At 39.2% G+C, this 14,988-nt stretch overlaps 1 protein-coding gene across 1 annotated transcript in view; it reads right to left on the bottom strand.

Moving 5' to 3' along the window:
• Nucleotides 1–14,988, bottom strand: part of LOC131233164 (serine/threonine-protein kinase EDR1) — a 71,114-nt gene that overhangs the window by 37,276 nt on the left and 18,850 nt on the right. Inside the window, exon 5 of the mRNA XM_058229775.1 lies at nt 4,120–4,160. Within this exon, the coding sequence (XP_058085758.1) occupies nt 4,120–4,160 (41 nt within the window). The remainder of the gene's footprint in view (nt 1–4,119; nt 4,161–14,988) is intronic.

Genomic DNA, 14,988 nt, shown 5'->3' with positions numbered 1-14,988 from the left:
GATGACGACGTCCAGGGAGGGCCTCCTAGTTAGAGGACTGCGTTTTTGTTCGTTGGAGTGGACCCGATCGTCACATGAATCCCACCATGGGTTCTCATGATCATGGCCCACTATTCTAAATAATCTCGTACTTGAGTTTTGCTTATTATTGTCATTAGGAATATCATGGATGGTTTAGATTGCTTTGATTAGTTGTTATTTTTTATTACTTCATCTCCAATTAATAGGGTGTCCACATGGCGCGAGTTTTGGTGTATAGGATTTTATTATAAATAGGCACCCCTTGTAACATTTTTGCTAATTGAAGATTGAATAAAAATTTCTACGTTTTCCTACTCCTCTCTGAGTTGTGAAAGCCTAATTAGGTGTGAAACCCTCCCTTCTTCGAAGGGCTACAACCGTGGTGCGAAGCCACAACCATCCTGATTCACCCCCACCTTCTTCCATCCATATTTCTCCTCCTATAGTCATTCCACCTACAAATCTATCGTAATTTTGCAGTCGTTCCTTCTCCACAGCAAATTTCTGGAATCTGGCTCTACAGGAGGGCTGAAACTTCGATGAAGCACCACGCACGAACCGTATGTCGGATCGAGCCGAAACTTAGAGGGTTTGTAGCCCAACCCTAGCCGACCAGCCCCAAGGAGGGGGTTTTTTTGGGTTCATGGGCCCCACGCACGTGCGGACAGCCCTCTGCGCACGTGCGTCAGGGGGGTTTTTTGGGTTCGTGGGCCCCACGCACGTGCGTCAGCCCTCTTTCCTCTCTTTCACTCCTCCCTTACCTGATTCCCTTAACCCTAACCCTAGATCGTCTTAAATTCCAATTTCTTGCCCCTTTTTTCTAACCCTAGGGTTCCTCGAATTGAAACTTGTGAATCCCTGGGATTAGGGAACTATTTTTGTGCATGTGTGGATGACTTTACTCTCCTTTGAGCATTGTTTGGTCTATAACTTTAATTGATCCAGCCCTAGCATGTGTAGGCCTGGACCTGCATAGATTCCCCTTCTTGAATGCTTGACTTTTTTGTGGGATGTGGAATTTTGTGTGATTGTTTCTAAACTAGTATGATCTAAAGCCTGAACTCTCGCATAGCATATTTAAATTTTCATGTCCTGCATCATTGAGAGACATTGTCAGATGTTTTGATGCAGTATCTGATCTTTGAGAAAACATAAGAAAGGGCGAAATGGCCAAAGTGTCAACCAATGAGCATAGGGTCAAGAACTTAGCAACTCAACGTGAGGTGAAAATGTGTCTTCCCTATAATTATTTGGGCACCCACTTAGGGGTAAGCTGAATATCAACTCGTTTTGGGATCCCATTATTGAGAGGATTGAGAAGAAGTTGGGTACATGGAAAGTGTCGTATATCTCCTTTAAGGATAGAACTTTCTTTCTAATCTCTTGGCATATTTCCGATTGCTTTTCAAAATTTCAGCTGCAGTGGCTTCAAAAGTCGAGCATCTCTAAAGAAATTTATTGTGAAAAGGGAGAGAATCAAGGCAAAAGTTACGTCTTATTAAATGGAATGATGTTCAAAAGACGATGAGAGATGGTTTCTTAATATTGGTAACTTGTGGGGGAGGAATCGGGCTCTTTTGGGTAAATGGTGGTGGAGGTAAGCAAGGGAACCAAATATTCTTCGGAGGAACATGATCTTGGGCACTGTGGCATGGCAAAGGGAAGATGGTTTCCAAGTGTGTTTTCTACAACTAATGGTTCTAAGGAGTGGAAATCCATTCATAACATGGATCGGGAGCCCAATAGTGTCAACACGAGCATCTCAAGGAGTGCAGCTATGGAATATCGTAAGGGCATTAGGTTCCTAGTGGGAAAAGGGTGAGGAAGTTTGACTTTGGAGTGATGCTTGTTTAGATGATGCTCCACTTACCACAAGTTAGAGGACCTTGTTCTTAATTGCAATTTCTAAGGATGAAGATGTTATTGACTTCTATGGGGTTGTGAAGTTTGGAAAATTAGATAGGGAAGAATACATTTGACAAGGAATCAAGTCTCTTTGCAAATTTATTAAGCGGGTTAGGTGATGTGCATGTTGACAGCTCGTTGGAGGATAGAAAGCTTGGAGGTGGGCAACTAATGCTAATTTCTCAGCTAAATCATTTCTATTAGTGCTAAGGGTAAGGAAAGGTGATCCTCCACCTCAGTGTGCTATAAGTGTGGAAGACTCTTGTGTCCTAAGAGTCGAAGCTTTTGCTTGGTTGAAACGGCAAACAATACTGACATTAGAAACTTGAAGAAGCATGTTATGGCTTTTCGAAATGTGTTTTGTATGTAGGGAGGAGGAATCAATAGATGACCTCTTCATCCATTGCATATGCGCAACAGGTTTGTGGGTTTTTTACATTGCCCAGTTTGGGATCTCCTGGGCTTGTAATAAGTTCATTGGCGCGTAGCTTTTGGAGTGTTGTTGTGGCCCATTCAAAGGTCAAAACGAGATTATGTGGAAGATCTTTTTTTTTGTGGGGGGAGGGGGGGGGAAGAGAGGAAGGAAGAAGCAGCGTTCGAAGTATCGGTATCGCTACAAGTTTCGCTTACAAAAACAATATCGATATCACCGATAATATCGCTGATAACCGGAAATGTGGGGAAACATGGGGAAAATGGTGGAATTTTCAGCGAAACTTTAGGAGATGTTAAAATGTATATATTTACATATTTTGAAATTTTTTATAAAAAAAAATGCAAAAAGAATGCAAACATAACAAGTTTCCATTTGATGGGGCCTTAAAAGCATGTGCTGCTATAAGAAATCAGTTCAATCATCACATCCAACCTATTTAACCATCCAACCTTCCATCTAAACATCCATCAATATCGTAAAATATCAACAACACATGATATTTCACCAAGAAATAATCAATAATTGGAAATGAAACAAAAGATTGTGGTCTTAATATCGTGCATGTTGCGATATCAATAATATCAAGATATTATCAATATTGTCAATGACAAATTGAACACTATATACAACCATGTGCCCATGAAAAAAAAAAAAAAAAAATTTGAAATAAAAATTTACCATTGAAATATCATCGATACACTTATGATACAAGCATTACCTAGAATTTACATAGTCAAAAATATTGGCGACACATTAGCGATATTGATGCATTGGCAATACAAGCAACACATATAATTTACATAGTTGAAAATATTGGTGATTACATTAGCGATATTGATATGTTGGCGATACTTAGCGATACATTGCTAATACCTGGAATTTCTAATATTACCAGCGTTATCAGTATCGCTACAAGTGTTATCGGTATCGCTAAGCTGGAGATAAAGATAATATCGGAGATATTTCGATAATATCAGAGATAATCTGAACACTGGGAAGAAGTATCCTTTTCATGAAAATCCCACAGAAGATCCGTGGGTGCTCAACAGAGGACATCTTAAGGGATTGGACTAATCTTTTAGAAGGCCATAGCTATATTCCCCTTGGTTGTTTTTTGTCATTTCTTCTATGATGGCTTGTGTAGCGAAGAGTGAGTCACTTGATGCTTTCACTATGATTTGCTCATGTTGTTTGTTCTTTTCCTATTCTTTTTTAACAAAATCCTCTGCTTCCCCAAAAAAAAAAAAGAAAAAAAGTCAGCTTTCCAAAAAAAAGGACTTCAATAGCTTGTGTAATAAACCAAACCAAGTGGGGCCCTCATCTAATTAAGGAAACTTGCTAGCCAAGCTAATATTACTGCAGTGCTACTATAGCAGTATGCCATAGCATGTTACAAATCACACCCCAGTAGCATTTCTGTAGCACATTACTATAGCATTACAGATTGATGCTATCATCAGTCAACCCATAGAGAAATGTGTATGCACCAACAAAAATATTCAGATGAACCCATAAAGAAGAAAGAAACTGCAAATTGGCTAAGCACAATAATTGGTTTCTAAAGGCCAAAATAAATGAAAAACGATCAGTCAGAGGAAGAAGTCTTTTCCAGACATCAAAAAAGAAATCCTTCAGAAAGGGATACTTTCAGAATGTTGCACATAGTTATTTCTCTCCCATAGTGCATTTTTTATCATTAAGTTAAAGCAACCTTTCCAAAATAAAATTACACCATATAAATAAAAGAATAAACTCACCGTTCCGTTCCAATCAGCATGGTATACTTCCCCATATGAACCTATAACAAGAAGAAGTGTGATAATCAGTAAATTTCTAAAGAGCTCAATAGATACCCGGTAGATCTTCCAACTATGGGATAAAAAGGTGACGACGACAACAACCATACACATAAAATAGATCTTCCTACTATTAAAACAAGAAGCTAAGGACGGTATCAAGAGGAATGAAGTTCATACTAACTTTGCCAATAGATTACTTCTCGTGCCCAGATCACACCTTGTGTGTGAGTCCTCCCTCCCTCACTTATTTAACACTATTTTCTAAAAACATTATTTAAAGGAGTAATCCTACCTTTTTAGGTTAAGAACCCAAGAAATTAGAATTTCTCCTTTTGCCAAACAAATTTATTCCACCATACATCTAGCCCAACTTGCAACCAGAAAGAAAGTGGTAGTGAACGCATCAACTCTTTTCATTTCTTCCCCTTAAGCATGCTTGCTCTAACAAAATCAGGCCTAACTTCTTGACATCCTATTTTTTATTCAAGGAAAATCACCTGCCAATCGAACCTTTCCCTCCAGTTCGAGGGATGAACCAATCACAAATTTTAGCTAATTAATTTTTTTTTCCCGACCACAATCAATTGGGTTAAGGCTTAGGTGATGATGGTGATGATCATCATCATCATGATATTTTCTGGTTTATTAAATTTTTGAATTTATAAGTGATTCTTAACAAGGCTTATACATCATCATAGGACCAAATGCCTTGCCTTCGCCTCACACCTTTTAAAACATTGCTTCCAATCATTGCCCACATCTATTGTTCGAAGGGCCACAGATTTACCACATTTTGCTAGGTATTGGGCAAGGACAAGGTGTTGATATTGGATGACAACCTTAGGAGAGAAGAGATGATCATGACCGATGGTTGTTTATCGTGTTTGAGGAATGGCAAATCTGTGAATTATTTGTTTATCCAATGTGAGTTAATGATGGGTGTTTGGTGGGGATTTGTCAAGCACTACAGGATGGCTTGGGCAATGGCAGCGTGTTGCCACTGGATCATCTTAGGAATAGACATAATTATAGCTAATGTTTGTTTATTGCGTTTGAGGAAATGCCAAATCCATGAATCATTTGTTTATCCACTGTAAGTTCATATGGATGTTTGAATTATTTGTTTACCCACTGTAAATTTGTATGGATGTTGGAATCATTTGTTTATCCATTGTAAGTTCATATGGATGTTTGGATCATTTGTCTATGCATTGTAAGTTTGTACGTATGTTGGTATCATTTGTTTATCCGTTGTAAGTTCATATGGATGTTTGGTGGGGTCATCTCAAGCCCTGTGGGATACTTGGATGATTCATGATTCTCAACTCCACAGCACTTTCTGATCATGGAATTGGCTGTATCATGGTACGGGGAGCAGACATTATGGAGACTGTCCACATAGCTGTACTGCAGTCAGTATGGAAGAAGCAATATTTTGTGGATAAAGCCAAATCCCAGAGACATGTTCCAAACGGCCAAACAAAGAGTTGTGGAGTGGGCTGTTAGCCTGAAGCCTTTTCAGACTTTCAAAATGTTTGATAACAGGGGAACCAGTTTATCTCTCGTGAGTTTTATATATATATATATATATATATATATAGAAGCTGTTCTGCCAGTGGGAGTTTTGTGCTCTCATTGGTGGTCCCAAGCCAGATAAGAAGGTTGAGTCAGGTTGGCAGCCAGTGTCAAACTTTGGCCACATCCTTTTCTCATGAATCTAGATGATCTAACATTTCAAGCTCCCCTTGATAGAGTGGAATGGTAGAACAGGATCTGCGTAGCAAACCCGATTTAGTTGGGAGCAATGATTGTAATATCGATAATATCGGCTGACATTATCAATATCGCAGGTCAACAATACGAAACTGACCTGGAGTATCACTATTCCTTGGTATCGGGCAAAATATCACAATGGATCACAAAGTGTCGAATGTATCACGATATTTCGCACTTTTTTCTTTAGAAAATTTACTTCGTATCAACGATATCTGTCGATATCGACAGATATCGTCGACACTGGTAGGAACCGCAAGCCGTCTTTCAAAAAAACTCTCCAAACTTCATTTTTACATCATTTTCCTTCATTCTTCTCTAATCTAAACACATTGTGGGTGGATTTCGGTCCATCCTTCGCAGTCTTTTGGGATAAAAACGGAGATTTCAAACCGGATTCAAGATTTTTACGGATTTGAGGCTCGTTTCAATCGACGAGTGATTTTGCATTTCCAACCTTTTTTGGTTTAAATCATACAAAATCTGTGACAAAAGGCTAGAAATCTTGATTGTTCATGTTTTGCATGGAAAACCAAGGATTTGAACCTTCGATTTCGAGATTTGAAGGTGGGTGATCTGACTCGAGGAAAATTGGAGAAATTTCAAATTTTCCTCAATTTCTCCCAAATTGGTAGCAATCTTACACTCCAAACACAAAATTAAACATGTATGAGGCCTGATCTACTGATTCATGTAGTTTTGGTGATTTTTTGCTATAGCGGTCAATGGGGTCCAATTGGGAGTGTTTGATGAAACCATCATCACATACACTCTATCCCAAATTAGTTGCAATGTTATTGTCCAAACATGAAATCAAACATGTTAAAGGCTTAATCTACTCATTCATGTAGTTTTTGTGATTTTTCAAAGAAAAAAAAATTTTAATTAAAAATAAAAAATTATTAAAAAATAATTTTTTTTCCTCCCCCATTCAAGCTCTCAGTCGAATCGAAACTAGTAAGCTGAAATTTATTTTGTATCAGCGATCAATTGACTGCATTTTTAGAGCATTTAAGGATGGTTGATGATTTTTGTTGATAATATAATTATAAATTTATTTTTAAAATAATTAATAAATGTTAAAAATTATAGATGCAATACACTATCATTGCTAACGCAATGTTTTTTTGCAGGTAAAATATATCAAGATGAAGAGGGAGACCGCATGATATTGGATGGAGATATGGCGCCCCTATTCCCAATAACCGATTCGGGAATCTTTGCAATTTGTGTGGCCATATATCGAAAAGCAAAGGGGTAAACCGCTTGAAGAAACATTTAGCAGGAGGATATCGAAACGTTGTAGACTGTCCTAAGTGCACATGGGATGTGAGAGCATAAATGAGGGCTTTCTTGAAAAAAAAAAAAAAAAGTGAAAATAAGAGATGATCGTATTGCACGGGAAAGGGAAATTAGGGAGGAGTTAGGGCGGGCACCACATGCAAGTGAGGATGTAGTAGATTTGGAAGAGAAAGAGGATCATGATTACAGATGCGCATTTAAGGAATCCGTACGGGATCAGCAAGACATGGATGGGCAAAGTTGATGGGAGGCAAGTAGGCCCGGATTTAAGGAGTCTACAGATGAACGTGGTGAGGGGAGTGGAGTGGAGCCGAGTGGGGTAGGGGTAGTGGAGCAGGAGGGAGTTCTTAGGGGTGGAAGGAGGGTAGTAAGAGAGGATGGATATGGGGTATGATCCGTAGCAATAGCATGCGGGTACCGGATCTACCTTTAGATTTGGGGATGTACAGAGAGGCGGATGGGACACAGAATAAACTTAAGAAAATGTTTAAGGAATGAGATGTGAGGAAGGTGGGGAAGTTCATAGCAAAGTTTTTTTTATCTATGATCACATCCTCACGAATGTCGCAGCAAGCCCACACTTCAAGAATATGATAAGTGAAGTGCAGCATAGGAATGAGGGTGTGGTGCCACCCACGCCACATCAGATAATAGGAAAATACTTAGATGATGAGTACGCAGAGATGAAGTGTTATGTGGACGGATATCACAGTCATGAGAGATGTATGGCTGCACCGTGATAAGTTATGGTTGGACCAAACCGACAAGAATGTCAGTCATAAATTTATGGTTTATTGTAGGAGACGGACGGTGTTCTTAAAATCTATTGATGATAGTAACAAGATTTTATTTTAAAAAAAAAAAAAAAAAAAAACAGAAATTACATTTATGGGTTGATACACGATGTCATGAAAGACATTGGAAGGAAGAACATCATGCAGTTTGTTATATACAATGAGAGTGCATTTGTAAGGGCGAGAAATGATATAATAAAGAAGTACCATACTTATTAGACCCCCTACGCAGCCCATTACATAGATCTCATGGTAGAAGCAAGGTATTCCGTATTGGTAACGTTGTCCATAATGGTCACCACCATTACTGAAACGAGTATCGTCGTAACGGCCAATACGGTGATGTAACGACTGTTACCACTGTAATGGTTGAAAAAAGAATGCCCGAAAAATCCTTGAAAAATATTTAGAAAATCTCAAAAAATGTAAATATTCTAAATCTAGATTCATTTTTTGTTTCGAACATATTTATGGTAGCGTAACGGTCCACTCTTTGGTGAGAGCATTGTATTGGGTTATCTGGTGAATTTATGAACATGGTTATATGTCTTTAATATTTACACATCACAATCAATTATTGGAATTAGAAATCGAAAAAAAAAAAAAATGCATATATACCACTTTTTTATTTTTTTAAGTTACCATTGGAACTTCTTTGTCCAACTCACTTCAATCTACTATTTTAATCCTAAAAACTATAATACAAGTGGTCAAAATCTGTTGTAGAATGATTTAGGAAAGTTTTTGGAATGAGAAAAGTGGTAAAATGATGAAAAAAATAGATTTACATTGAAAAAAGAAGTGGCCGTTTTTCGACTGTTACAAGGTAACAGTTGTTATGCCCTATACTGGCCAAACAAGTACCCCGGTTCACCCCCGTATCGCTTAACGGTCACGGTTGTTACCTATATATATCGACATTTATGGCCGTATCATAACGGATACAAAACACCTTGATTGGAAGAGATTGGGGATAGGCCTTCAGTGAAGGCTGCTATTACTGACACACGTTACATCACAACCTTTATATACAGCCACACTTAGTTACTATCCAAGATGCGCGCCAGGTGTAGTAGGGATACAATGCGTTGCAAGGCGACGCGATTCATCACAAATTATATTACCCTAAATACCTTCCTAAAACACGGTGGGGTTACAAGAGCTTCTCAGCTCTAGGGAATGCATAGATTGGATTCAGAGTGACAAGATAAGAGCTTGGAGAATTAAGGAACTTGTGTTGAGCAACGCATTCTGGGAGTGCATGCATAATGTGGTGGCTATTCTGGAGCGCATTTATGTAGTGTTAAGGACGGTGGATAATGAAACATCCATCGATGAGATCATTATATGCATCCATAGAGTTGATGAAAGACGTCATCCAGGCTCAAGTCCCCTAGGCATATAAATGGGTGCATGCTATAATTGACAACCATTGGGAAAAGACCATTTCTCACCCACTTCATCGGGCTGGTATATAGTTACATGATTTATTTATTTATTTACTTTTTGTCTACATGTTTCAATACTTTGCTAGTTCTTCGCATAGCATATATGGCTATTTTATTGTATTGATTTGTTAATATTTGCAACATGTTGGGTTTTAGTGTACGTCCTAAATCCCAAGTACTACTATCAAGGTATCCCGTTGCGGTAACGGTGGGCGTAATGGTGCCCACTGTTACCTATACGGTGTAATGGTGTAACGGTCGATACAGAGGAGTAACGGCCGTTACACCCCTTGTATTGGTCAGAATTTTTATTTTTATTTTTTGTCAAAAAATTCTTTAAAAAATATCTATTAAATCTAGAAAATTTTGAATATTCCAAATATGCATTCATTTATGATTTTGAACTTGTTTATAGTAGCGTAACGGTCCACTCTTTGGTGAGAAAGTTGTATCAAAGAGAGCTTATGGTAACTAAAATCTCCATACAATCTTAGGTAGACCACTAGTGGGTGAGGCCCTGAACGTGGAGCCCACATTGATGTATGTGTTGTATATCCATGTCGTTGATTTGTTTTGCTAACTCATTTTAAGGCATGGTCTAAAAAATGAGGCAGATTCAAATATCAGGTGGACCACACAATAAGAAATAGTTGTGATTGAATGTCCGCTAGTAAAAGCTTCCTACGGTCCACTGTAATATTTATTGGCCATCCAACCTGTTGATTACGTTATACAGACCTGGATGAAGGGAAAACACAAATCTCAGCTTGATCCAAAACTTTTGTGGCCCCCAAGAAGTTTTTAATGGTTGGCGTTCAATCACCATTGTTTCCCATGATGTGGTCCACCAACCTCCTTTTTTAGTTCATGCCAAAAATGATCTGGCAAAATGGATGGACAACGTGGATAAAACCCTTACATCATGATGGGGCCCAGATAGCACCATACAGTAGCGATTGCATCTACGCAATTTGTGAGTATAGGGCCCACCTCAATGTATGTGTTGTATATCCACGTTGTACATCTGTTTTGCCATCTCATTTTATGGCATGGTCCGAAAAATGAAGCGGGTGCACATCTCAGGTGGACCGCACCACATGAAAAGGTGGTCATAGAACACCCACCATTAAAACTTGCCAAGGTCCAATGTAATGTTTATTTGCCATCCAACATGTTGATAAGGTCCAATGGACCTGGATGAAAGGGAAAACACAAATAGCAGCTTGATGCAAACCTGTGGCCCCCAAGAAGTTTTTAACAGTGGAAATTCAATCCATGTGCTCACTTGAGATTTGGATCTGCTTCATTTTAGGGATCATGCCCTAAAACTAGCTGGAAAAATTGATGGACGGCATGGATATATAACACATACATCAAGGTTGGTCCCACAAAACAGTGCGTGCATTTAACATGAAATACCACCGGAGTTTTTTTTTTTTTTTAACATGCTGTGAAACAGCCACGTATCCTCCTCTCGTTTAAAGAAGAAGCGGATTGGCTGGTGTACCACACACCACCGATGTAGCTGGTGTGTTGACGTCACCAAGTTCTGTGGGTCCCATCATGAGGTATGAGTTATATCCAAACCGTCCGTCCACTTGGTGAGCTCATCGTAAGGCTTGAGCCGAGAAATAAGACAGATCCAATAATCAAGTTGATCACACTGTAAAAAGCAGTGGAGGATTGAACGCCTACCATTGAAACCCTTTTTGGGGTCACAGAAATTTTGGATCAATATGATATTTGTTTTTTCTCTTCATCCAGGTCTGTGTGACCTTATGAACAGATTGGATGGAAAGTAAACATTACGGTGAGCCCTGCGAATGTTTTAACGGTGAAAATCTACTGCTATTTGTGGTGTGGACCACTTGAGCCCTGGAAATTGCTCATTTTTTGGATCAAGATCTAAAATGATCTTGCCAAATGGATGAACGGCGTAGATATGATTAAATATATCATTGTGGGGGCAATATAACTTTGATCTCCTTTGAACCACTCGTACAACTCGAAGCTCGAGGAGCGTCAGCGCATCTTCGCATGACACGTACTCACACCAACTAGGTTGCTGGTGTGTGGTGCACCAGCCAATCCACTTCCGTTTAAAGAGGAGAGAGAGAGCAAGAGAGGAAAACGAGAAAAGATGGGGAAAAAGAGGAGAGAGAGAGAGAGGGAAAAACGAGAAAAGGAGGGGGAAGAAGAGAGAGAGAAAGGACATCGAAGAAGAAGAAGCGGAAATGGATGAGGATCCGCAGCCACAGCCGTAACCATGGCAGCAACATGCGCAACCACAACAGCTATAGCCATAGCAACAGCATCCGCATCGGCAGCCACAACCGCAGCCACAATAGAAGAAGAAGAAGAAGTAACGAAAAGGTAAGTTCTTTTTTTCTTTTTTGGATTTTTTTTTTTCAATTTTTTTCTTTTTCTGAAAACACTAATACGAGGTAACGGCCGTTATGGTCTGCATCGGCCGTTACAGTTTGCTTTTCAAGGCCACCCGTTTCAATCCCATAACACGTAACAGTATATGTTGTTACCATTATAGCCGATATGTAACTGATTTGACACACCCTGACTACTATAGTCAGAGACTATATGAAAACAATACCTTGAAGAAGGGTGTACATAAGGTGTATGTAAGTTATTCCCCACTGTCCGAGAAAAGGCAGCTTTGGTAATGAGGTAAATATGTTCCGCACTTACCTTCTCTAGCTTCATCATAACCTTTATACTTACCCTTAATGTTAAATGATATCAACAGATTCTCAGACTTCGTGATGTTGTTGGAATGTTTAGGTGCAAGGCCGCAACGAGGTCGAGGGGTCAGATAATGGCATGTGAGTTACTACGTTAGTTACCTCTTAGAATTTAAAGTTAATTTTCATATTTTTATTGTAAATGTGAAACCGATGAAAAAAATTGAATATTTCGCAGGCGAATGGTGGGTCATGTACGGGAGTGATTGGAAGGCTTTATAGTGGTTGGTTGTCCGTGTGCTCGCACAAACAGTGTCCTCCATATCGTGTGAAAGAAATTGGAGCACATTTTCCCTCATTCACCCGAATAAGCGCAACAGATTGGTGTACAAGAAGCTTTAGAAACTAGTGTACTACCATTACGACATGAAGCTATGGGAGAAGCTGCTTTGCACGGAAGAAAAAAAGAAACAAGAAAAGCGCAAAACCAATTGGACCTAATGACAATCAGTCAGCATGCATATGCTGAAAAGGATGAGGACCCACGTTACGAGTGGGTTAGGTCAGATAACTTGGATACTTCCGATGGGCGACCAGAGCCACATGTGGTAACGAAGGCAGCGCGATGGGGGATTGATGTTGACACTCATGTGGAGCAAGCTAAATCTCTTGACAAAGCTTTCGACCAATTGACGGGAAGTCCAGATGGTAGCCCGCAACAGTCACTATCACACGATACACAGCGATGAGACATCCGACACTGAGAGCGAGACAGAGAGTGATGTAGGTGATGGGTCTAGTGATGGTGATGACAGCCATGATGGTGAGGGTGATGGTGACTGCAATAACGGTAGTGATGATGGTGATAGTAGTGAAGGGGATAGTGGTGGAGACAGCGAGACTCATCCTGAGAATCAGTCTCAAAGGCCTTTTAGCTCATTCATTGGGGAGAGCATGGTTGTAAATGTCAGTATCGATCGGCGCATCGGCCCAGTAGAAAAATGATACAATACGGTGTCGTATATCGATATCGGGGCCATATCGGCCCTTATCCATCAAAAAAATATTTGAGTAAAAAAATATGCAAAAATATTAGAAAAATAGGGGAAATTTTGACATATCCAAGAATCTTTTCCTTTTTTTTTGTGTGTGTTTTGACCATGTATCGGACCATTCTTTGATGAGAATGTTGTTTGTCGGTTTGACTTGTTGAAGGTAAGCTAAATGGTTCCTAATTAAACACAAATCAAGCATGATTTGGTGAACAAGGGCTCATTACATTGAAATACAACAAAAAGAATATGAAAACATATATATAAGTGAAGGTTTACCCTTCTTTTCGATTTTCCCATAATAATCCACTCCGCTTCAATTTGTCGTATCCCATTCAAATCATTTGTTTTGATCCCAAAATAGGTCTAGATCTAACCTAAAATGAATTTTTAAGCTTCTTCCATGATTTAAATAAAAAAAGAAGAGGAGACATCAGTGATTTCTTCTTTTTTAAAAAAATAATTCAAAATTGGACTTTTATGGGCGTGTCGACCTGTATCAGCCGATACAAGTCATTTTTTTTCGTATCGGGCCGATATGACCCCATATTGTGTATCGACTCATGCTGATATGGATACGATATTTTAAAAAAAATCAAAATTGGACTTTTATGGGCGTATCGGCCTATATCAACTTTATCAGCCAATATGGTATGATACAAGCCGATACGGGTCATTTTTTTTATATCGGGCCAATACGACCCCATATCATTTATCAGCTTGTGCCAATATGAATACAATACGACCTTATTAGTCGATACATGCATAAGAAGGATTTTGATCATGCCACCCAAGGCACTGACCATGGTTCTCGTCCAGAAAAACTACGGCCTCAACTTGTCATTAATAAAGCATACATGCGTAAGAAGCTACTAAAGAAGCAGACACAGAAGCTAACAGGAATAGAAGAATTATTGGCAATATCCATGAGGGACGCGCGTTGGTGAGAGGTGGGTGGCTCTACATCTAGATCATGATGAGAGAGGGTAGCTCAAGTTCTATGCCACAGTATGAATATGGATCACAAACATAGGATGGTGGCTCAAGTTTTGTACAACGGTGTGGATATGCGGCGAGTGACTCCAGCAATTACGGCACATCGTTTTTCGACTACAGTCAAGAATCCACTTCCGCATGCAGACAAGGATATTAGTAGCAGTATGGATATGGCCAATAGTATGGATACCAAGGAGCTACATTTATGCCCACCACAGATTGAAGATTACGCAGTACCCACAGATGGGCATCTGGTTCAACTCGGAGAGGAGTACTAACATTATGTCAAAGAGTATCTTCACTGGTACCATTCTACTATAACATGGGCACAATACTGTCAATTTGTGGAGCAACAATATTATTCCCAACCTCATCAAGATGGGGATTTACGAGCCACCTCACAGCTTTATGTGGGTTTGAGCATGGTCAGACACATCATTCACAGGTATATTTCTAAATGTCTACTTCTTTTGGTTTTGAATGTATTGGTTGTATTTCCATAAATGTCTTCTAAGTTTTTAGATTTGTAAATGTTACGAATTCACTTTGAATATAGTTACATCAGTTCGGTCAGACAGCGCATAGCTTACGACCCTATACAAAGGAAACATATTATGTGCTTTTTTTGTAATGTTATGATTTAAAAGTGTATTAATGTCTTTTTTACCAATCCTTTCATTGAATATTTCGATCAATTTCCCAATCTTTCCCCATGTTTCCCAAAAAGTGTGATACATTACTCGATACAAGCAATATATCCCGTGCG

The sequence above is a fragment of the Magnolia sinica genome, chromosome 18 (genome assembly GCF_029962835.1).
Source record: "Magnolia sinica isolate HGM2019 chromosome 18, MsV1, whole genome shotgun sequence".
Taxonomy (NCBI): Eukaryota; Viridiplantae; Streptophyta; class Magnoliopsida; order Magnoliales; family Magnoliaceae; genus Magnolia; species Magnolia sinica.
This window is presented reverse-complemented; position numbering and strand designations above follow the sequence as displayed.